Consider the following 24,933-nt stretch of genomic DNA (forward strand, 5'->3'; position numbering starts at 1 on the left):
ATTTCAGGATAACTACCTTTTAAACTCACTGATTGAAGGCTAGGAGGCATTATAACTTCTCAGTAAAAATCTGGAAGGAGTTTCTAACTTCTACAAAATAGGACCCCTAAAAATTCACCCTAGGAAATAGCTGATAGGTATTTTTTCTGAAACTCCCCACTGTCAATGTGAGCAAACAGCAGACAACTGGCCTACAAAACTTCAGTGCTAACAGCAGAGCATGGCAAAATTATAAACAGCTGAAAACAGAGCTCTATAAGAAAGTTTTAGATAACTAATGTGAAAATATAGACTGCAAGAGAAATATTACAAAGCTTTCAATAAAATTATAAGAATTAGCAGCACTGCATCACTTGTAATTAATGCACCCTCTTCAAATCAAAGCATTTGACTGTACAGTTGCATCTTTACTGGATCTTTTTTTCATGAGCATTGGGCTTTATTAATGCAAAAATGAGAGAGAGCATACTCAGAAGTGACCTCAGTTTTCTGATGATGACTATAGCAGTAACAGAGATCCTAGAAGAAAATGTTTTCTCCCAACATGCAGGGCTGCCTCACGGGCCTGGGGCACCACCGGGCAGAGGCTTCACTCCTCCAGCTGAGAGGCCACAGGGCCACAAGGCCGTTATGGCGGTGCCAAACGTTTCAGTAGAGCCTGAACTGAAGCTCTGGAGGGAAAATCACTTCAGGACCGGGGGGACCTATCGCCCCAATGCATGAGGTACTGGGGCGAAGAAGCCCCCGACCGCCCCGCAGCCGGAGCCCCCGCACGCCGCGCTACAGGCCGCTGCCAGCCGCAAGTCCCGGCGGCACCGCGCGGCGCGGCCCGCCGCTCACAAAATGGTGTCGGCCGGGACTACATCTCCCGGCACGCCCTGCGGCGCAGCGCCGCCATCTTGGCGCGGAGACTTCATTTCCCAGGCGGCGCGGCGGTAGGGGAGGCGACGCCCGCCATCTTAGCGCTCCCTCCTCCCCTAGTGCGGCTGGATTGAATGAGCTCGTTGCCCGCCTGCCCGCGAAGAGAGCGCCATGTCAGGCACCCCGAGCCGCGGCACCCTCGGCGGGACCCCGCTGTCGCCGACTCGCATCTCCCGCCTGCAGGAGAAGGAGGAGCTGCGGCAGCTGAATGATCGCCTGGCCGTCTACATCGACCGTGTGCGGGCGCTGGAGTTGGAGAACGACCGGCTGCTCCTGAAGATCTCCGAGAAGGAGGAGGTCACCACTCGGGAGGTGCGGCGGGGCGGCGGGAGGGCCAGGGCGGCCGTGCTGGCCCTCGCCGGGGGCTTCCCGGGGCGGGCGGGCGGGCGGGAAGCGGCTGCCCGTTGCGGGTGTTTTCCCCGCTCCTTCCCGGCCGGGGGGCTCTGCGGCCCGCGGGGCTGCGCCGCGGCCGGGCTCGGCAGGGCCCTTCCCGGCGCCGAGGGCGCTGGAGCGGCCCCGGGGCGGCAGCCGGGCTCGGCGATGCCGCGCGCGGCCCGCGGCGCCGTCCCCGCCCGGCTCTGGGGCGCCCTGGGGCAGGTAGTCCCGGCTGTGCCCGCCGTCCCGCTCCGGGCTGGAGGCGGCAGCTGCCGGAGCCTCTGCGGGGAGTCCGCAGAAGTCAAGTGTCTGTGTGCACCTGAACGGCCCCTTGGGGGCTCTCGGGGGCTCCCTTGCCTCTAGGTTGGGCGAAGAGACTCGTGGTGACACTTAAGCTCGGCTCAGGCCGGTGTCGACACTGAGGGACAATTCACGTGCCTGGAGCAAACCCTGTGTCTGGAGTTGGGCTGGAGCGGCCCGGCTGGCTGCGTCTAGGCTGGTTGTGCTGGAGTCGCTGCTTTAGGATGAGGCATGAGAACAGGGCCCTTCCTGGGAGCAAGGGTGTTGCGGTCTAGCACTGAAATTATAAGCTGCTGCTCTTATTTTGTCCAGGTAGGGCTCGCAGCACAAAAGATCTGGTTCACTGGATCTTTCAGTTCTGCTGCTGATACAGTGCTTGGGATCCTCTTAAGTTTTTGTGCAAGTCTGTTCTGCCGTGGACTACTTCTTTGCTATAGTCTGTAGCCTGTTCCCTTATCAAAGGTAAACCGATGAAGGCTGAGCGCTGGTCTTCTTGGTGTGCTGGACCCACATGGTGAGCACATGTATCCTGTGAGTTGCAACAACCTGAATGTCACCCTTTCTTTATGGTCCCCGCACTGACTGATGTGATAAGGTGAAAAACATGAAAGGGTTTAGGCAAACTTTGCTTTTTACAGGAGAAAATCTTTCTTAGCCCCTCCAGAACTAAATATGCCCCTGTAGTGTGAACTACTTTGCTGATTGTCCCCATCATGGTAGAGGATGTGGGCCATTTCCTGTGATCTTGGAGGCAAACTGGCTGATACTTTTTTTTCCTAAAACTTATTTATTATTTTTTTCCTAAGCCATGCTTTGCTTTTCCCTATTTTGCTGTATCTGCTTTCCCCCAGGACTCTCCTTCCCATATGGAGGAAGGATGTAGTCAGTGACCCAGCTGGGGACAGTCCCACCTATCCTGTACCAGTCAAACCCCCCCACTTGGCCATCTGTTGGAGGCACTCTACAAGGTAAGGTGTCCCACCTCACAGATGAAGTTAAATTTCTGTGGAAAGCCTTGCAGTTACCTTCTTGGTAACTTGTGCTGATGCAAAGGACTGCTATGGACTGCAAAGGACTGCCACTATATAGCTGCTTTTATTTATTTATATGTTTAAATACACACACACACACACATATATAATGCTGGGGTACTGGGAGTAGGGTTTGAATAACTGCAATTCAGTTGAAGTGGACCAAATATGATAGTGTCTTGTTTTGGGAGTGATCTGCCTAGGTGGTATTTCTGTACTTCCAGGATTCAAATACTTTGAAGTCCATTTGTACCACTTCATGGTATAATTTCCGTGTTTTCAAAATAGCTTGATATTTCTAAACAAAAAATATGCCTACATCTTTTCTTATGTGAAATCATGCTTAAAACAGAATAACCATGTCTGGTTCAGTGAGCTTCTAAGTTGTAGGTTGTTGGAGGCTGGGAGAGTGCAGAAGGGAATATGCATTTTAGAATTGCCTTCTGCCTCTTGTATTTATTAACAGCGTACACATAATGAGAGTAAGAACAGGGTAAGTGCAAAGCATACATTGTCTCATTAAATTTTTAGTATGAACATAAACTGACTTCTATTAGCTCTTCAGTGTTTAACCAATCCTGGAAAAACATGCTGCTGCAATGATCAGAAAATAAGCTTGAGGATTTCAATATAAATATTTTGCTTATTTTGTCCTTGAGCTTGCTTTCTTCACTTTTATTCCAGATTTTTTAAAGTCCTGATTCTTTCACATATTCTAATAAACTTTGTCTGGATTCCTCAGGCTCTCTGTGATGCGTCAAAGACAATGGCTTTAAGATACTTTTACTGGTCTCTGGACTGCATTTGTGAAATGCTTTCCCCCTCCCTTTATTCTATACATGTGTCTGAAAGAAGAGGCTTTGAAGTATTGTCAGTGTTTTGATGCAAAATAATGGCTCAGAGATTCAGGGTTGTGTGAACACTAAAACTTTCAATGGTTTTCAGATTTTCAGGTTTACTGAAATGAGAGAATCCTATACGTTTGACTTTCAGAATCAATCTGATAAACTTTTTTCAGCTGCCAGTCCAGTTTTCTTGTTAAAGTATTAGAATGTGTGTTCTAAAAATGATAATGCTCAGTGTGAAATAAGATGCTGATTTAAAAAAAAGTGTGCAGAAGCACGTTTAAGTGTAGTCAAGTAATAGTGACATACTGTTCTGACTACATCATTAAAATCTTTGTATTAACTCTGCACATTATTATTATTACTTTTTTGTTACACTTACCACCTTCCATTCCCGTTCTAGTATTTCCCTTCCCCTGCCATGCAATGCTTGTGATCACAAAAGACATTTTGATGGGCATGAGAAGGGGCACTGTGCTGTTCTCAGGACATCCCACTGCGCTTTCACCTGCAGAAAGGAGAAGTGGAAAGAGCCCTGGGAGACCTAGGACAGCCCCCTTCTATCTTCACCAGTGTCTTCCCAGCTCTCTGACTTGCAGGTGGTTGCAGTCTTGCATGTCAGAGCCATCAAAACATTCAGTGCAGTCTCACCTTGTCTCCACCTGTCTGCCAGCACTGCAGTTACCATCCCTTTCCCATGTACCATCTGTAGTAACCAGAGCCACTGTCATGACAAGGATGTGTGGGTCTGGTGCTGTCTAGTTGCTGCCTGCAAAATATGTGTTCAGATACTACTGTGGGTGCTGGGTCACTCGGCAATAGTTATAGCCTCCATGGCGTGGAGTAAAATGGTCTTCTGGTACTGGAGACATCTCCTGGAGGGTGATGGTGAAGATATATAAGGGCCATCTTCATTGTTCTTGAGAGCCTGGGTACGTGAGGGTTGGTCATCTCCATGCTACCCTCTTAACTCCCTGTCTGTCTTTGAGGAGGTGGTCAGCCCTCCAGTCCTGTTCCAGGGCTGTAGGAACTCCAGCATTTGCTAATGCTCTCTGTCAGCAAGTTGACGCTTATTCACTGTCCTCAACAACTGCCCCTTGGTGGGGGAAATGTATGCCCTGGGGGCCAGCAGAGGAAACCTTAAGATTGTCCCTTGGCCTGAAAGCAGAGGCCTTCCAAAGACCGAAGAAAGATTCCTGCACTGCCATGGCTGGTGGCTCCTTCTACCTAGCTATCCCTGTTCCATCCTATAGGTTCTTTGCTGCCATTGCTGATAATAAACCCTGATGGGGATTCACAGAACTGGAGGAGGCCTTTCATGGTTGATCAGGCTTCTACTTTTAGCATGTTGAAGTCTAAGATACTGTCTGGCATAGAGGAGGGTTCATGACAAGTGCAAATTGCAAGCCCTATTCTGGAGAGGGAGGTCTCTTTTACAAAAACTGAGGTTGCTGCTGTGGAGTGTGGTGGTGTTCCCATGTTGTGTTTGATACTTGCTCGCTCACTTGCTGTCAGGGGACTTAGTAGTGCTTTTTTTCCTTGCTCCAGGAGGAGGACGTAGCTGTTCTTCTGCAGGCAGGTACTTTCACCTCAGTGTTCTGTGAGGAAAAGCATAGAAAGAACACAGTACTGGTGTGCACCGCTGGGCTTGGAGCTTGTAATACTCTCTCCTTTTCTCCAGGAGGAATAAATCTCTGTGCAGTATCCTTGCAAGTGCAAGTTTACTTCCTGGCTGTGAAGATTTTAACTTCTACAGTGAACTACCTAAAAACTGCATTTTAAAGTACCTAAAGTTGCAGGGAGACTCTTTTTAGGGTCCACTTATTCTGTCTTCAGGGGGAATTTTGTGCCTGGTTTTCCTGTAGTAGATTCACACTTTTCACACTTGCCAAGCTGCCATACCTGGCTGGAAGAGGGAAGGTTTACTTAAGCCATCTCACAGAAGTCTCTGGGCAAAGGCAACCCTATTCTTCTAAAACCTGTGACCTCAGATGCCGGGTGTCACTAAGATTGTGCTGTGTCACTTAATATATCTCTGTGAAGAAGCCATTTTTCAACTATGTGAATATATGTGCCCAGATTTGTTTGGAAGAGTGTGATAGTATTAACAGTTGTTAATAAACTGCCTTCCTCAGTGGTGTTGATAGTCGTGAGTGCCTGGTCCTGATCAGGCATTTCAAAAACCTGACTCTGCATGACCACATCAGAAGAAAGAGTGGCCATGCACTGGCAGGTATTCTTGGTGAGTCTGTGTGACAGCACTGGCTGATGGCCCTTCCTCCATCCATACATGGGTGAAAGGAGAACATCCTGAGCCGCTTCTGTTGGGAATGCATTTGTTTTGCACATTAATGTTTTGTGGTTCAGTTCTTTGAAAACAGAACAGCCCCTTTGCCAGGCTACCAGCGGAGGGCCAGCGGGTGCTGTTACAGCACAGCACCTGCACCTAACTTACAGGTTAGAAGTGCTTTCAAGCTCACAATACCAGGCTAGTTCATCTGGGCTGGTGGCATGTTTCTCTTCCCCCCCAATATCAATGCTGAAAATAAACAAGATGTAACTTTCTTATCATTTAAAAAGACCTTTTTGAATTGTCCTCCAGGTCAGTTTGATCATATAAAATTTCTGTCAACTTTATCATGGATTTGTACTCTTTGTGTCCTGTAATTAAAGTTCTGATGAGTTCTTTTATTTCCTGCGGTGATTGAAGGTGTGTTACTGCTCCCAGCTGACTGCTGCCTCCCTGTGCTGGAAGCTGCTATGTGTACCTGTGTTTCAGTTACTTCTGCCTCTTCAGAGGATTAGCTTAAAATGCTAGTAAAAGTGGCTTTTTTGTTAAGACATCAGACTGTGAATTGGAGCAATGTGTTTCCTCCCATCTTTGTTACTCAAATAGTATCAGAGCAGAGGTTAACATGCTATAGGAGGACAAACATACTAAGCTGCCGTAGCTCCTTATTCAGAAAATGTGAGTCAGTCCTTTTTAATGAAGAAGCCCAGTCTTTGGTTCCCTTTTTACCGATAGGTTCTAAAATGGTTTTCAGCATGCAATTTTTAGCTCAGTCTAGCTGTCTTTTCTGTAGACAGAAATTGCCTTTAAGTATCTATTCTCAATTCAGAGTATTGTTGTTTGGGTGTTCCTAAGCTGTGTATTGTCTGAAATGCCTCAGGAGCATAAATCATTCACTGCCCATCGCTGCTGGAATACGTGCAACACCTTTTTGTGGCACTGTTCACAGCAAACTTAGGGGAAAAAAGGCTTTTCTCCCATTGTATCTTGGACTGCAATTCCAGTTTATGCCCTAGAGTACTGGGAAGGAGTTTGTCCTTGTGCACTGCACTGTGATTTTAGTGTATCTCTCTGAGGCTGCAGTAATATAGTCCTGAATTCCTGACAAACATCCTGGGGTAAGTACTTCAGCACACTTGAGAGTTGGTCTAAAAAGGACCAGCTGGTCAAGGCATTAAAAAAGGAGTGTTGTGGATGCAGTACCTGATGGTGCAGAATCAGTGCTTGGCTGTTGGCCAATTGTATTTTGTGTTTCTTTAAGTTCTGTGGAGGCTGCAAAATCACCAAGGCCAGATCGAAAACGAAATATTGGCATGTCAATATTGTATATTACAGCACTTGAAAATGAGGTACCTAGCCTCAGGAATGGAATATGCAGCATTGGATAGCTGTTATGCTAGGGCTGGAAAAAATTTAGGGTTGAAATGCCAGTTCACTTCCTAATGAAGATTCAGTAGTAAATAGGTTTTGATCAAAAATCATAGTGAGCCATATGTGTTAATTCTGCTTACATAGCATATGAAATGCAGCTTGATTTCATTTTTAAAGAAAATAGAAGGATTAATGTTAGATACTTTAATCTGAAGGTTGAGCATTTTCCGCCTCTTGGGAAGGAATATTAATTCTTTTTTGGAGCAGGCTTTTCATGTCTAATTCATTTCAGTTTACAAGATTGTGAGCTTTCCCTCACAATAATTAGATGGCAAATTTTGGTGTTTGTGTTCAGATACTGGCTAAGTTTGATGTAGCCTTGTGAATGGCACTGAAGGGTCATCCATGATGAGAGTCTTTGTAGCCTTAAAATACTCTTTTTGCCTTGGTATTGCAGAATGCTTTACGAAGGATCTTAGCATAGTTATGGTACAATTCTGCATAGAAATTCCTAAATTTTGTAACTGATAATGCAGAGTTGTGTTGGCTTGTACTATAGACAGTCTTTGACTATCAGCTATGAAAACAAAACTTCGACTTGGTAAGTCTTGAAAGAATTAATTCATCAAAGAAAAGAAGTAAGATTTCATGGGTGGCAAGCAAAGCAGTTTCTGATATGCAGTATGCTTGTAAACTAAGGTTTCTTAGACCTCAGAGTGTCATATCTGAGCTTGTTTCAGAAGTTCTATGAGAATATAGTCAATCAAGAATCTAATTATACGCTGATTGCTTTTAACCACTCTTTGAAGACTAGGTGGTTCAGTCTGTCACCGGTGTTGCTCTGATGATGAAACAGGCGTTCCTAGGAATAGTGCAGTTTGCTTCCTTGTCTCTACATCTTATGCCTTTTTATCAGATTTTTCTTCCTAAAGTTGTTACATTCTGTTTACAGTTTTTCCCACACCCTGATTGCTCCATTTTTGAATTTGCATTAGTAATAGTTGTTCTGGTATCCTTTGAAAGAAGCAAACAGCAGCGATCTTAAATGGTCTTAGCTATTAATCTTAGCTATCTGACATACATCTCAGATGGTCTTGTATCCTTAAAAAAAAGAAGGGGGGGGAGACTTACAGCTGGCTGATTGTAGTGTGAATAGCTAATTTTTTGGAGATTTTTTTGTGGTCTTAAGACAGGGAGAGGTCTGTAGATCATCACCCTCTGAGGTAGCGAATAGGAGTGGAAGCTCATCTCTGAACAACAGAAACATGAACTCTTCATCTTGTTTCAGGTTCTTCTTTAGCAAATGGTGCAAGAGCAGCAGAGTTGAATTGGACCTCAAACCTGTATTCCAAAAAATAAGTCCTTTGTATTTTATTTTTAAATGATGACACTGCTGCAAATGCAATTCTGACAACCAGCAATATTGGAAATGAGGGAGAATGATTTAAGATCTGATGGTAGGGTGTACTCATCCACTTCAGTTTAGCTCTTTACAAGACTTGTGCACTTCAAACATACAGTATGTTATGTTCAACTGAGAATAAAAATTAAATCTTATCTTGAGGTCTAGATCACTTTTAACTATAGATGCACATTAATTCAAAATGTTTCTGTATACAATATTCTTAAACAACAAATCAGATCATACATCTTTTTTCAAAGAAAGCTAAGCAAAGCGTGGTGCTTTGTTCTGGCTCTTTGATGTTCAGTCTGGGATGTTCTCATGTCTGAACGATTGTTTTCCCTTAACCTTAGGTGAGTGGAATCAAGAGTCTCTATGAGTCTGAACTGGCTGATGCCCGAAGAGTTCTGGATGAAACCGCCAAAGAGAGGGCTAAACTACAGATTGAAATAGGAAAACTGAGAGCAGAACTTGAAGAGTTCAACAAAAGGTAAGGAGAGTCCTGTGTGCTATACTTAATGTTTTTAAAAAAATGCTAATGGGTGATATTTGCAGTGTGAACAATACTACTGATGCTTCTTAAAATGCTTTAGTGAGTGTCTTTTGGAAGTGTTATAGCTTAATGAGAAGATAAGTCTTGTCAGAGGGAAATTTCCTGGCTTGTTTGTACAGCTAGTCAGAGCAGATAATCAGACTAGTATGTGCACAGATGTATTTATAGATACAAGATTAGTAAACTGATTAGATGAACCCTTCAGATATCCAGATGCTGAAAGAATCAGTTGTGCCTGCTTCTGTCCCATTGCTCCTCTCCTTATGTGAACCTGCACACAGGTAGCTGCTTGTTAAACTGCATTGAGAAACTGATCTACATTAAAAAATTAACCTTCCTTGGCTATGTTAGTTTTAACTTAATTGTTTTTTCTGTCTGGTTCCCTGTATGACTGATGGCAGAAAAGAAGGCATAGGACAAGGGTGGCCCTGAGCATTTTGGGAATACAGAAGCAGTATACATACATACATATATCTGGGAATACAGGAGCTACAGGTTAAATGTCCTGGAAAAGACCTTGTACTGATTGCACTTTAAAAATCTGTTCTTCAGTCTGTGTCAAAGAGCATTTTACCTAGTTCTTAAACTGGCTAATGAAGCAAAACATAATTCATTATTTCTATTTCCACTAGGGAGCTTTTCTATCAAGTACTATTTAGCAGTTGAAACTTTACTTAAAATGAGTATATATGATGGCCAAATCAGTTTTTGCTTTTAATTGAATTTTAGTACATGTTTAAGTAAATGGGTTTAGGATTTATAGATGTTTCCTGAGCATGATGGCAGTATGTACAGTCCATAGTGTAAAGCAGGAACCTGTGTTTGAAGATTTCTGGCTATAGAACTGCTTTTAACCTATCAGTGCCCGTACAGGCATACTATAAGTCTCCTTTCTTCATGTGCATCTAAGGGTTTATACAAGGAATGAAGTGTATCCCTCCCTTGTGGTTCTTCTGAATAGCTAGTTAGTTTATGATGAAGTAATTTTTTATTTCCTCTGTAAACTTTGCTGTATGACTGGATCTTCGTTTTACATGCTGGGCCCTACTGTTAAGATTAGTCATCAGGGATATTCCTTTGTCGACTTTGGCCCTGAAATAGCTGTCCAAAGATGGAATAGTTACAGTATAAGCATTTCTGTTTGAGTAAGTCACTGTAAGTGCGTTTTACAGCTAGCAAAGAGCTAGCCTATTGAATGTGGGGCACAGTTTGTGTCAAAGGAGATGCCTGCCTGTGGTCGGATGAATTGTGCCATAAAATTTACTGACTCAAATAGCGAGGCCTTTGTTAACTGTAAAAGGACCCTATGGTGACTAGCTCAGATGTAAGCGCATAAAGTTAAGTGAGATGAATACCACCCAGCCCTACTGTAATACTCCTGTCGGGTTTGATTTCTCTGTTAGAAGCCAGAGGCCAGTAGTCCTGACTTTGGTTTTAGATGTTATATTTTGCATGACAGCCTTAGATGGTCACAGAGGTTGTCCCTCTTGTTCTGGTGCTAGCAAACAGTCTACTTGCTTGGCTTTTAAAGCAAGATCTAAAAGAGAACTGTAGTAACTGGGAATTTGGTTCATGTATCTTGCTCTGCAAGATGCCTATTTCTATGTTTTGATTAAGGTATTGTCAGAAGTATCTTTGATTTGCAGCTGATGAGAATCATTGCCAGTTTATTCCTGTTCTTCAGTCTTTTGATGGCACTAATATTTTACAAATACATTGTTGTAGAATGTTTTGCACATAAAACGATGGAGATGGTGTTTTCCCTTGTGTCATCTCACCCTTTGTCTGGACAATTGAGTTGTCCCTTACCAGCCACTTCGATGACAGGTTAATTCTGCCAGACTCATTTCAAACATCTCTGGCTTTCTGAAACTGACCAAATATGAGGAAAATACACTTTTTTTTTTTCTTTCCCTTCTCTGTTCTTAGAGTTCATAGGAGTAGAACTGAATTCTTCCTTGGTTTGAAAATTTCTTCCACCAGACTGCTTCCAGTCCCTTGAGATGTTTGTAATAAACTTGGAGTGTTCACACCAAGCCCGGCTTTGGTCATAGGGGAGCTTGTGGCCAGTTTTTAAATGTGATTCTTGCAGACATAACTTTAAAAAGCCTGTTTTCCCAGTGTGCACTGTGTCCACTTGACACCTATGTTGTGACTGTAGCCCTCCTTAGAGGGAGATTCTGCTGAGGGAAACCACTTCATTTTGTCTTCTCCACCCAAGCTGACAGATACTTCTGCTCAAATGCCAAGCTCACTTCAGTGCTTTGAGAACGGTGTGTAATGGATGGAAGAGTAGGTTAGTATGTAATTTTTATGATCACTGCAATTGCCTCAGTCTCTCTCTTATGAGGTATGACACAGAGGAGGAGGGTTAAGGATGCCAGCCCTGTCTGGTTAGGAAGGGTCTCAGGCATTCCCACTTTGCTGTTCATTTGGAATAGATAAGGAAGGGGGTTGCTGGGATCCCCTTCTTTCTTGGGGCATTTCTTTTCTGGTCTCTCAGTTGGGAGAGGGAGAAGAAAAGAGGCAGTTGGAAGAGTCAGAGGAAGAGAAAACATTGGCTGGAAAGAATATCTGGGAAGTGTTTCCTTACTCTTGGACTGAACTGAATTTTAGTTGCTGAGCCACAGGCTTGCAGAGCTCTTCTAGCTACAGGGACCAAATATATCTAACGTACTGCTTCAGGAGCTGACTTGCCCCTTTGTTTTTCCGCTAATGCGTGGGTTTACGAACAGCGAAAGCCCTCCCTTGGGGACACTGAGAATGCTCCAGGGAAGCCGCAGAGTGTGGTTGGGATGTGGTGACATCATCCTAGTTTGTGTCCAAAAGAGCCTGACAATTACCCTGCTCTTGGTCTGTTCCTAAGGCTGTCCGCTTGCATGATTCCAGTAGACTTGGGAAGCAGATGAACAACCTGCAGCAAGATCCTTAGTCCACAAGGATTTGTGACAGGACTTATGGTCCGTGAAAGAGCACAGTTTGCCAGTCAGTGTACTGGAATTCAAGAGCAGTTGGTTATGCTTATGTCTTCCTGCCATGAACTCAGGCAACTTGTCGCGATAGTGACAAATGATATCATCCCAGTAGTCTGTGTGAATACGGAGGAAGGTGTTATATCCCTCCATTTATTGTGGGTTTCTGCAGCTGATGAATAGATCATCGGATTCATCTCCTGGGGTTTTGAATGCCCTGGCAGATTTGGGATATTTGTCTTTTTACATATTTGTTATGTATGATACTGATGTTCTTTTTTTGTGTGTGTTTTTTTTTGTTTTGTTTTGTTTTTTTTGTACTTCGGATAATTGGAGGTCATCTTGCCTAGGAGGTCAACAAGAAGCATCCCCAGTTATTTCCTGGAGCAGGTCATACTGGATCAGACCAAAGGTTCCTCTAGCCTGGTAGTCTCTTTGATAGAAGCCAATCATGGGCACCTAGGGAAGAGTATAAGAACAGAGCATACTTAATGATACTTCCCTGAAATACTCCATCAGTCTTTGACGATTCCCTTCAGCTAAGGGACTTCCTAAATTACGGATGGATTTTGTGTAGTAAGCTTCAAAGGAATTTTATTTCATGTGTGACCAGTATCCCCTGAGACCATCTGCTTTTAGCATTCTTAGATTTGGCAAGGTGGTTCAGAGCTTAGCTACAATTTGTGCGAACAGCCTGTTTTTGAACATGCCACCACAGCTCCATTTGTCCCTAGTTTTTGTATTCTCCCTCTTCACATCACCTAAGATTTTTCTCTTATCCCCACTCAGTGATCTCTTTTTCAAGTGGAAACATCTTAATTACTTACTCATTTCTTGTACAGAGTTGCTGTGTCTTCAATCAACTTTTTTTTTTACCCTCTCTGTCCTCTTTCTAGTTCTACTATATCCTCTTGGTGAAGGAGAAGGTGGAATCTGAACTTGAACCAGTGTTCAAGATAGATTGCACCATAATGGTGTTCTCTGTTTTGTTCTGTATTTCCTTTCCTAGTAATTTCTTCTGTACAGCTGCATTTTGAGTGCTGCTGAGCTGATGCTGTGTGAAGAAGGTCCAGGTTCTTTCTTGCATCAGACTAAGAGTTGTTTCCTAAGAACTCTGAGTTGCGTGAGTGTTACAGAACCTGGAAGTGTTTTGTGGTAACCAGATTTGCCATGACCACTTTGGACAGAGGAGAGGTAAGGCCCGCACAGAGCCCTTGCTACACAATACCCCTTCCTCCTCACTCCCTGCATATATAGGTGATGGATTTCCCCCTGCTTTGATGTGCTGGAGGTTAGCTCTGTTAGGCAGCTCCAAGGCTGCAGAAGTCCTGACCCATGTGTGGTGGGAGTGGGCATCCTTCTTGCCTAGCACATAGTATCATTGCCTTCTTGCTGTGTCCCCTGTGGCTTCATTGGGTGAGATCTTGAGGCCTTCTCTCATGTCAAGTGATTTTTGTGGGAGAGCAGCCTGTGCTTGCCCGTGTCACTTGCCCTTGAATTTCTGCACTGCAAGCTTTGAGTGCTCCCAACACAGGATGGTGGCAGGTTAAGCAGCTTCCAGCATGTCTGTCTTCACACAGGTGTTCCCTGGGATGTTTTCAGTTTCCTACCAACCTCTCCTCTCTTTCACCTTGATCCCAAAAGGTGGAGTGAGCAGGAGCAGAAATAAACACAGCATACATTTTTACAGTGGTGTAATGATGCTTTCTGATGTGCTTTCTCATCTGATTTGTGCTCCTCTGTACCACCACTGCTGAGCTCCATGTCTTGTTCTTGAGCCAGCCCAGAGCCTATTGTTTTAGCTTTGAAGTTGGGATTGCTTTCTCCATGTGCCTGGCATACTTTTATCTGCAGAAGAGAGAGAGAGAGAGAGAGAGAGGAGCTGAATCTGACCTTCATGGAAAGGGAGTACTCACTTCCCAGGAAAGAGTTCACCTGGATTTGGTGGTCCTCAGTATGAAAGGATTGAAAGGGCTTCCTAGGAAGCAACCTAAGCATCAGGCTCTGGGACTGGGCTTACTCCTCATTGATTCTGCTGAAACTGGGAACTGCAGAAAGGGGCACACTGGTCCTGGGACCAGAGGATGAGCAAGAAGAACCTGACTGTAGCCAAGTGAAAAAGGAACTGTAGAGGCTGGTCTCTACTCCTAGGACTGTTTATGCAGTTCATTCAATGTGGGGGGAAAATGCATAAAAAAGACCTTCATTCAGCCGTAACCTTAAGCATAGTCTCTTCCCCAAAGTATTTCCTTTTCTCCAGGCTGTGTTTAGGCTAGCATGGCTACTAAATTTTAGGTGCCTTAAGGGCATGTTTATGGGGTACCTTAAGATGTGTAGGTGTTCTTTAAGACAGTTTATATAAAGGGGTTTAGGCAAACAAGCTGTGATATGATTTTAAGGATTGCCCTATCATAAGTTGCGTTGAGATCAGTGGAAACTAGGTTTCAAGTTGTGCTCAGGTGCTTTTGAAAACCTGACCACCTTAAGATAAAGTGCTTGTAGTATTCTGATGCTTCTAGTTTAATTAAACTCTGCTTAAGTTTGTCCATTAGAATGGTGTAGCAATTTCACTGTGGGAATTAAACCATGGTAGAATTTCTAAAGGGAATTTAGCAAGGTATCTTGTTTCTGTGTCTTCATTACAGCGTTGTTTGCTGCTGGTTGCAACTTCCCCACTACATTTGTAAAGATCACAGTACAGGTGATGGCTGAAAATCTTCAGAGAATAGCTATGTTTCATTTAGGCTTCTTGTTCATAGCACACATTATTATGGATCTTTACCATGTTCTTTGATTAACTGTCAAGTTACAATTAATGATCAAGTTTCAAATGTAAATTAAGAAACAGAAAACACTTTGAGACAGGTGAGTTCACACTGCTTAGGACAGTTGTTTTGCAACCAAAACTAGTAGTAGAATTTTATGTGCTTGTTGTTTACAGCTTTTTCTTTCCCTGAGCGACACCAGTTAAATAAGGAAGAAATAAACACCTTGAAAAGAAACCAGACACCAGAGACTTTTACAAGAGTTTTTTTTCTAATATGAAAAACCAACCAACCAAAACATTTTTACAACATGTACTTTACATATATATATATATATGTAAAAGAAGTAAATTTAGTATATTCTTAAATAGTAAATTTAACACAACTCATGAATTCAGAGTGTTTTTCTATTGAGCCGAATTCATAATCAGGCTCATGAAGCAGCTGGATAGTTTCCTGCACTTTCACTTTTTGCAAAGTGAAATGTCTTCAGGGTGTTCTAAGAACGCTGTTTTATGTGATTAAATGTGCAGCTCACAAGTATCCTTAAATGAAAAGTTTATCAGGAGTGGCAACACTTAAATATTGGATTAAAATGTTGTAAAAATAGAAATCTGATATCATTCTGAAGCAGGTATAGTTCCTTCCTATATGGCATACCTAACAGCTGCTAGTATTTTTGTGTGCAGCTGTTGTTCAACAAAAGTTAGTCCATTTAAAAACTTCTGCTCACGAGGGGCACTGGATGAGTGGAGGAGGTATAGATGGGAAAATTTAGTTTACTAGAGCTATGCACAGAACTTTTGCCATGGGGGAACAGCACCCTCCCACAAGACTGCTGAACGAGATGTAATGATCAGGGAGTATTCTGTCATAGCACAGGTAGCTTTGGCCTGATTAAAGCAAGTTTCCATTCCTGATGTGCATGAAGTGTCTGTTCACGTCTTTACTAGTGTCACAGGTCTCCAGGTCAAACAAAGCTTGGAGGTGGATATACCTAGACCTTTTCCATATGATGAGCATCTCCAAAAGGGCTGGACAGAACATGTGTTTTAAAATACAACCGTCTTAACAGCAAAAATTATGTGACTAAATACAGTAGCAGAAAGAAGAATAAATTTATAAATAACCCCTGTTCCTGCCCACTGTGCCCTTGCAAAGTGGGATTATGCTTCCAGATTTGGCTTCAGTTGACTAGGTGGCTTTTAGATGCAATTAACTGCAGAGTCCTCTGAGAAAATTTCTTTCCATCATCTGAATCTTGCCCGAGTTTGTACGATGGTCCTTCTAGCAGTCTCCCAGCTTGAGCTGCAAGCTCTCAGTGCCTTGCTGTGTGACTGTCTTGCTGCTGCTGCTTCCTCTGTATGCTATTCCACATAGCCACTGAAACCTTCTTTCCCTTGAGCAGCCTTGGCTGCTTTCTGGGAAAAGGAGCTCCAGGGGGTTCCCCCAATCTGGTTTCCTTAAAAGAGAATTGGCCCAGCTCTGAACAGACAAATCTAGTGCACAATTTGTCACCACTAGGCACCTCAGGCTGCACCTTCCTAGAAGTCTTCTGTCAATGGTCTGCGTGAAGACAGCAATCTTGGTTGAAGTTATAAATGAAAATAAAAATGTGAATGAAAGGAGCCTTGCTCGGAGTCTCTTTCAGTGTGAATGTGCATACAAACAGATGCATGAAGGGAAAGAAGCTACCTAACCACTGACAGGAATTCTTTATAGTGCTTTCTCCATGTATACATTCACCATTTCCATTCCTTCCCTTCTCTGGGCATGTGCCTGTACACCACCTGGCTTCTGCAGGTGGGAGGAAATTGCAGGATGTGTAGCGTACATGGTTGTTCGTACTTTGCCAATTAGGAACTGCAAAGGCAGAACGCTTCCAAATACGATTGCCTGTGGCTCATGCACACTCACAGTATGGCACATGTCTGGAGAGTCTATTTTGAAGGCTTCTAGTTACTGCTAAGTAACTCTCTCTTACTTAAAAGTCAGATGTTTTGTCTGCATGTCTCCTGCAAGCTGCTGAGCTTGAGACGCTGTACATATGTTGTAGAACAGGATTCACAATTGACAAATTGGAGCAGTGGTTAAGAAAAAACAGTTGCCGTTAAAAAGAAATTCAGAGAGCTACACCAAGAAATGCAGAGACAACGAATGGGCCTGGTGGCTAGAGTGTATCACAAAAGAAGTGTGCATCAACATATTCTGTAATCGCAAAAAAGATGGGCATCATGCTGGAGTATCTAAAGAGGTATTCTGGTGGACATACCAATGCCACATAAGGAGGATTTTTATGTAATAATTCTGGGCATTGCAGTTTGTTAGAAGTATGGAGCAAACAGATTCCAGAGGGGGACAGTAGGAATGATCAGAAGTCTAGGAAGCAAGACACAGGATATGGGCTGGGGAGATGAAGGAACAAGGGTTGTGTAATCTACAGCAGTGATTTTTCATCTTTTTACTTTGCAAACACTTCATGTTTTTCCCCATGTTTGGAGTTGCAGGCCAAATATATGGCTTTTTAAGACATGCAGGCTGAAAACCACTGATCTAGAGAAGGCGTATTTGAAGAGAGGGAAGGAGAAAAATGAATTCTGAGACAGTTTAAGAGAAAAAGGCAATACACTGTTCCCTGCATTCTCAGTGGTATGGGACTGGATTAGTGAGCTTAAACTGCAGCAAGAAAGAATTAATTTAAACATAACCAAACAGTTTTTGAGTAATGTAATGATACACGCTGGAGTGGAATACCCAGAGAAGCTATAGAAACTCAATCAATATGTTAAAGGAAAAGCTAGACAGACACAGTGGATTACCTGACTACTTTGTGTGGGAATGCATGGTAGAGGAATGAGTTTGGGCAACTCAAGTACAAAGCACTAGGGATGCTCATCGACCTCTGTGGGAATTGCGTGCGCTCTGCTCCTCAGGGGCTGCATCCACAGTGATAAATCTCACCAATGAAATGTGCTGTGCAGCTCAAAATGAAAAAATACTCTTTACACCCCATGTGTAATGCAGCTTTATTGCCATCCCTTAATTAGGTGTCAGAATTGGCTGCTGCTTCTTCCCTTTTCTGCCCATGACATATGTTCTTCATTGGGTAAATACATTTACAACCCATTGATACAAATTTTGTTTTTTCTTGGAATAGTTTATGATTATTTTCATTCCTGCAGTTGCAGGTTAATTTGGGAGCCACCTAGTGGTACATAAGGGATTATAATTGTAACAAAATGTGTATAATAACAAAATATCTGTAATTGTAAGCAAGACATCTACAAGATGTGTGTGCACACACTTGTAAATATAGTTAACTTTTCTTTTTTTTCAGCTACAAAAAGAAAGATGCAGATTTTTCTGTGGCTCAAGGCCGCATTAAGGATCTTGAAGTGCTGTTCCATAGAAGTGAAGCGGAACTCAATACTGTCCTGAATGAAAAGCGCTCTCTGGAAGCAGAGGTGGCTGATCTGCGTGCCCAGCTTGCTAAGGTGTGCCAGTGAATGTTGTGTGGCTTTAGCACTAGAAAGGGTGTGTCTTGTAAAATTTGTTATTTTGCTGTCAATTTATAGTCTGAACGTCATTGCTCCTGAATTAAACGGTTTGAGAGATCTCCAGCTCACTTACAGCTTAACCTGTATCTGCCTCTCTTGGATAGAAAACTAAATTTTAAGAATTCTCTGTAAAAAACACTCAGAGTAACATAGTCTTTTTGAAAATTTCCTAGTCAAAGGTTTTTATTTAAAAATTCTTGGTACATGATTGTCATGAGATATCAGTTTACTAAATGTTGTTCTTTGTGAAGTCCTGCATTTTTAAACTTGTTCTTAAGTATCCAGTGGGACTATGCTTGCAAGAAAAAGGATAACATTCAACATACTGTGCTTGAGTAATTAATAATCCTCAGTTCCATTTTCATACTACATTGAAATACTCCAGTGTTTGAAATAGCTGATATACAGACATAAAACTTCTTTTAAATATCGATAAATATAAGTGCATATATGCCTATACTTATATACTTTTTTCTTTTTGTTGTTGTTTTTTGGGAAATTGGTGGCTTGCGATTAAATTGGTTGTTGTGAGTAATTGGGCCAAGGGTGTCAAATAAAGACCATAAAGGGCTTGCAGATGGAAAATAAGGTTCCAGTCAAAATTAAATCTTTAGCTTTTAAATTCTTTACCAGGCTGAAGATGGTCATGCTGTTGCTAAGAAGCAGTTGGAGAAAGAGACGCTCATGCGTGTGGACCTGGAGAATCGGTGCCAGAGCTTACAAGAGGATCTGGATTTCAGGAAGAATGTGTTTGAGGAGGTATTATTGACCTAGTAACTTCATCTTTCTTTGATGTTTGTGCAGCTGTTGTTCAAACTGGCTGTAACCAATTGATAACTAGTCCAGGTTGGGGAAGTCAATATTACTGTCCTTGCTGTAAATAGGTTAAATAATAAAACAGTTAAAGATTTTGCAAGAGTTGCATGGTAAATCAGTGGCAGAGCTGGCATTAGCACCTAGTGACAAGGGTATTGTTCCATGGGCAGCTGAGCTAATGTAGCAGCTCACTGCTGTGAAAATGGGAGCCTTGCTCCCCCTCTCCACACCTGGCTGCACGGCTCTGGCCCGTGTTTGTACTAGCTCTGGTGCTTGCTGGACCTCACTGTGACCTGATTTCATTGACCAGAACAGTATGCGATTACCCTGCTTTTTGCTGGGGTAGTTTTCTGCCAGTTCAGTGAGTTGGAATGGCTCACAGTGTTTCTAATGAGGACTGAAGTTTTCATAAAGTAAATAATGGGAATGCACAGATGGGGACTGGGGGGAATGGGAAAGGGTAGCTTGACCTTCTCCATGTACCAGTAGCAATATCAGTTCGCTCCATCTTGTGAAAGCCATCTCTGGTCTTTGATTCTTCTGCAGCCCAAACTTATCCGATTGCTGGCAGCTGAGTAACTGCCACAGTGTCCTTTCCCTCCTCTCACTCATCCTAGTTCTGGTGTTTGGTTGACGCTGCACAAAATCATTTCAGCCTGATAAGCTGGTAAAATACTTTTTTTTTTTTTTTTTTCCAATTTAGTGGCTGAAATAAGTCTTATTGCAGAATCAAATAAGTACCTGAACTCGATTAAGGGAGGGACAGGACTGTGTGGCTAAGGACAGGGTCTGGAGCAGGGCAAAGAAACTAGTCAGTAGATCACCCTGAGTTGTGGGTGACATTCCCATGTCCTGGATTAATTGGATTGCTGCAAGAAACTGCAAGTGACAGACCCTTGCTTAGTTGTAGCAGGGCATTACAGTCACTTTTTGATCCCTGAGAAGAACTGTGTTGCTGTTGACTAAGGCTTAAGTTAAATGAGACAGCAGGAGCTAATTTTACAGCTTGCCATGCTGAAGTAGAGGATTCTGTTCCTTTAGCCATCCCTGGAGCTCTTTGATTCCTGTATGGTCAGATTCAAAACACCAAGAAAAAAAAGGAATCGGTTTCTTTTAGGTTAATGAATTCACTTAGTTCAGTGAAAGGTTCAAAGCTCTGTTAGAGTTTAACATCATGATTGAGAGTGTGGAAAGTGGAACCTGCTCATTCTAGTGGTGATGAACTGCTAGATCAGCTCAGCCCTTCACCTGACACTCTATGATGCCCCATGATATTTTTGTGGCCTTCAAGGGATCGTTGCCTACAGTTACTGGGAGACTGCTGCTTGCTAGTTTTCTTGGCATAAAAATTCACCACGGAAGGAACAATTTCTTCAAGATCACATCAGGGCATATTGCTCTGAGTAGAAGAGCGTATTTCTAAGAGTCTATTTTTAGATGTAGAGCATTTCTGCAAAGCAACTTGTAAAGTAGTTCTGAATTTGTGTTAGCTTGCCATGACCCCAGTTTAGGCATACAAAGCGAGTCTTGCTGCTCTTGCCTGCTTTTCTGCCTCCTGACCATGCTTCAGGCGTCCTGCCAGGAATCACAGCCACTCTCTTGTTGTTTGTCCTCCCCTGAAGGCAGAAATGGTTTCCTTCTCATGCCATGCATTCAGGCCTGGCGAGGTCTGTGGACAGCTCAACATGAGTAAATCCATGAGTATGTCTTATGTCACTAGTTTGGGATCAGTGTTCTAGGCACTGAGAGTTCATGCTTCTCAGAATGAAAACTTTCTCAGCACAGACTCTGACCAGAAAAAATATATTTGTCTTCTAGAAAAGACTGTAAAGGGTTTGCTTGGGTTGCTAGTCTATTGCTAATGTAATCAAAATCTAATGAGTAGAGGTCATGCAGTTTATAGAAAAAGAGAGAATTTGCTTATGCTTAAGAGTGAAATTTAAAGGTTCAATTTCTCTCTGTAATGATTATATTCAATTCCTTAATGGTCACAAAAGGTGTTCATTTCTATTTGACTCCTTAGAGGCTGTTTGCTATTGTAATATATGTGTGTATATTGAGAAAAGAAGGGTTTGTATTGCAGCACATGGGATCTCTCTTTGCTGTATTAAAAATTAATGTTTTCTTCTGCATCCTCCGTTTTTGATTATTATAGCACAAAACAGCTCTTTACTTAAAATGTATGTGGATATTTTTAAACTTGTTTTTAAGTCGGATCACCTTTATGAATTATCCCCTGCAAAGTGAGAAAGGTAACTTGCATTTGTTAACACATGCAATAATTCTTAGCAATATTGAAGATTTTTTTTAATAATGTTGGACTAAATGAAATAGATTGTGTTGTTTACCCTAATGTGCAACTTTGTCCCCTGTTTTGTGTGTGCAGGAAATAAGGGAAACAAGAAAACGGCATGAACATCGTTTGGTTGAGGTAGACACTAGTCGCCAGCAGGAGTATGAATCCAAAATGGCTCAGGCCCTAGAGGATCTACGAAATCAGCATGATGAACAAGTCAAACTGTACAAAATGGAGCTAGAGCAGACCTATCAGGCTAAGGTGAGAGAGAGATGAAACCATTTCATCAGTCCTGCTGTCTTGAAGGAGACAAGTAATAGTAATTTGAACAAGCTTTGTCCTGGCAGTCAAATGCCTCCTCCTGTGCTTGCGTGCAAATTGATTCAGTGACCTAACAGTTAGAAGTAATAGCTAAGAATAGCTCTAGCCAGGAATGGCCAGTTTGTGAGAGATCACGAAACTGCTGGTGACTGAGGAGGACAGAGTGGGAATGATGTCACACAGCTGTTTTTACAGTGTCTTCTATTATAAATTTTATTTCTTGATGTTGATAGATCCAGCTCTTCCTCCAAAATGGAGGTGTTGGAGGAGCCTTCAATACAGTGCAATAAACTGTTTCTAAGAACTGTTACTGACTCTACCTGGAGGGATGAGATGGTTTGGACAGTTTGGGGAATGCAAGCATTGGGACTTTTCTCTTACTGGGGCCTTTGTAATGTTCTTAACCAGTCCTAATATATTTTTTAAGTGTGCATAAACCTTATCACATTTCAGTGATCTAAGTCAGTTTTGGATTGGAAAATTACTAGGTGCAGTTTGTGGTTTCACTGAAAGAAAAAACCTCGGGGTATTGGATGTTTTTTGAGCAGCCTTTGTGATGAAAACCATGGTGTATAAACTGGAAACGTGAACACAGTGAGAAGAAATTTAATCTAGAAGAGTGCTGCGTAAACTTCTTCAAAATATTGGCACCCTTTTGGTTTAGCTGCCTGTGCAAATCCTGAGTTAACAGTTCATCCAGCACTGGGGATATAGGAGGAGCAGCAACTTATTACTGGTACAGTTCCTGGCTACAGGTGTACTTATATTCTTTCCCCTACCTGAAAGAATAAAGCAGCTGCCAGTTGTCTGGTTACTGAAGTTACTTATCAATAATTACAGCCACTTCTCTTTTGCCTGGGAGAAACTGTTGTACCGCTAGCACTGTTTCTCCCTCTCCCTCCACTTTGAGACTCCCATTGATTTTTTTTATTTTTATTTTTATTTTTTTGATTTGATGATTCACAGTTTGAGAAACATTGATCTAAAAATATTTGACTGTTTCTTAGGGCAGCAACAATATAGATAATAGATATTAAAAACCAAAATGAACAGTTAGGGTTCTTGGCGTTATTCAGGGACATTAGGAATGTATGACATTTTTACACAGCCAGATGTTTGGATTGACTTGTCACAGTTGAAAGAAGATCCAGGGTAGAAGATCCCATGTAGAAAGAAAATGGTCTGCAATGTACAGAGCAGGGGAATGAAAAAGTGGCAGGGTTTGAACAGCGAGATGAACAAATTAAGCTTTTTTTCCCCTCCCCTAGATTGGGGAATTCCCCAGTGATTGGTGTTATGGATGAAGCTGGAACAGATAAGAGTCATAAAAGGATCATCAAGAGAGGAGAAAAAACAGGCTTCTCTGTGAGCTTCATTTTGTGGATTTCTGGAAAAAAATGTGTCCTTGTTCAGAGTATTGCCCTGCTCAGAGAGCTTGAGCTGTTACGGACTATGGTTTGAAATTCAGCACATTGTTAAGCTTAGCTGCTGAGCTTCTCCAAGACTGTTTTCTGATGAGGAGGATCTTAGGTCAAAGCTTACTTTTTGCTCTGACCATGGTCTTTAGTAAAAAGCAATGGAAATGCTAAATCTGAGAATTTGGTATTATGCCAGCATAATGACAGTGGAAGTGAATGGTTGTGGGCATTCAAATGCCTTTGAATTTTATATTTTACAAGAAGTTATCAAATATTTTTTGACTTGAAGTTCCTTCAAAGTCCTTTGCCTAAAAAAGGCTCTGCACAAGCTTTCTTCCCTACCCAGAGTTCTGTGAACAGTGCAGCTAACGACAATTCATTTCATAAAGCTCTGGGGCTAACTAGAAGCATGTTTTGCCTGAAACCGTTCCAACAGTTGGGGCACATAATTGTTTATTTCCTGTTTGAATTCCCTGGTGTGTAGTAGAATTGTTGAACTCGAGGCATGAAAAAAGATGCTTTTTTCAGCTCTCTGCTTTACTTTGAAACTTGTTATAATGTACCAGCTTTGAGCTCCCTTATTGCTCCGTCAGATTTGGTTAAAACTGGCCACGAGAATTGAAGATTGTTCCTTAAGTGAAATTAGCAACAACAACAAACAAACAAACTGAACGTTGAGAACTATTAGGAAAAGGAGGAACAAAACGAGAGGTGTCGCTTTGCCACTGTGGCAGAACGTCATGTGGAATGCTGTGTGCAGTTCTGGTCCTTCTTGTGAAGGTAGTACAGAGTAATACAAAGAAGGCCAACAACAATAATCAAAAATATGAAATGGGTTCTGCAGGAGGAACATTTTAAATAATGCTTCACCTGGGAAAAGAGGCAAGTGGAGAGAAAGGGGGAAATACAATAGATATCTATAAAATGGGAAGGGCATGGAGAAGGAGAATGAGGAGTGATTGTTTACTATTTTTCAGTATATCTAGGGATAGTTAATGAAACTCTCCTGTGGCAGGTTCAGAACAAGCAAAAGGAGATTATGTTTCATTATTATGTACATAAACTCCCTGCCACATGGATGCAAAAAGCAGAGACAAATTCCTGCCTGAAAAATCCATCAAGAGATATTAAGCACCAAGATACTGTCTCTGACGCAGGAAGTCCCTGAGTTGCAAACAGCCAGCTGGGACAGCGTACCAGTGAAATACCATTCTATTCAGGTTAGTCCCTGAGCACCTAGGGAACTGTTAGTCCAGGTAACCTTTGATTTGGCCCAGAATGATTGTTCTTATGACAAACTGGCAGATAGTGTGATCACGTGAACCGCAATTTTTAGGAAACTAAAGAGCTGCATGCGTAATGGAAGGGGTAATGAACTTTTTTCTCTAATAACACAAACAAGGTCTGCTTTTACTAAAGTGTGGAACCTAGGAATAGATTTTTCTGGGTCCTGAAGGCATTTCCCTGATGTTACATAATTCTGTTCATAAACTTATCATACTGCCATTTAAAATTATTTTAAATTAAATTGCTTGTAGTTCTTATTGAAAGGAAAGTAAGGAACAACTTCTTTACTGTGAGGGTGACTGAGCATAGGAACAGGTTACTCAGAGAGGTTGTAGAGTCTCCATCCTTGGAGATATTCAAAAGCCATCTGGACAGGATCGTGGGCAACGTGCTCTAGATGACCGTGCTGGAGC

At 42.4% G+C, this 24,933-nt stretch overlaps 1 protein-coding gene across 6 annotated transcripts in view; it reads left to right on the forward strand.

The window, feature by feature from the left end:
- Positions 1 to 950: 950 nt before the first annotated feature.
- LMNB2 (lamin B2) overlaps positions 951 to 24,933 on the forward strand; it is a 35,046-nt gene continuing 11,063 nt past the window's right edge. For all 6 annotated transcript variants that reach the window (XR_010886613.1, XM_067313043.1, XM_067313045.1 and 3 more), the window contains exons 1-5: positions 951 to 1,233; positions 8,889 to 9,025; positions 18,163 to 18,319; positions 19,016 to 19,141; positions 21,585 to 21,755. Coding sequence is in view for 5 of the 6 variants with exons in the window: in XM_067313043.1 (XP_067169144.1) it covers positions 1,033 to 1,233; positions 8,889 to 9,025; positions 18,163 to 18,319; positions 19,016 to 19,141; positions 21,585 to 21,755 (792 nt within the window). In the remaining variant the exon portion in view is untranslated. The remainder of the gene's footprint in view (positions 1,234 to 8,888; positions 9,026 to 18,162; positions 18,320 to 19,015; positions 19,142 to 21,584; positions 21,756 to 24,933) is intronic.

This window comes from Apteryx mantelli, chromosome 30 (assembly GCF_036417845.1).
Source record: "Apteryx mantelli isolate bAptMan1 chromosome 30, bAptMan1.hap1, whole genome shotgun sequence".
Lineage (NCBI taxonomy): Eukaryota > Metazoa > Chordata > Aves > Apterygiformes > Apterygidae > Apteryx > Apteryx mantelli.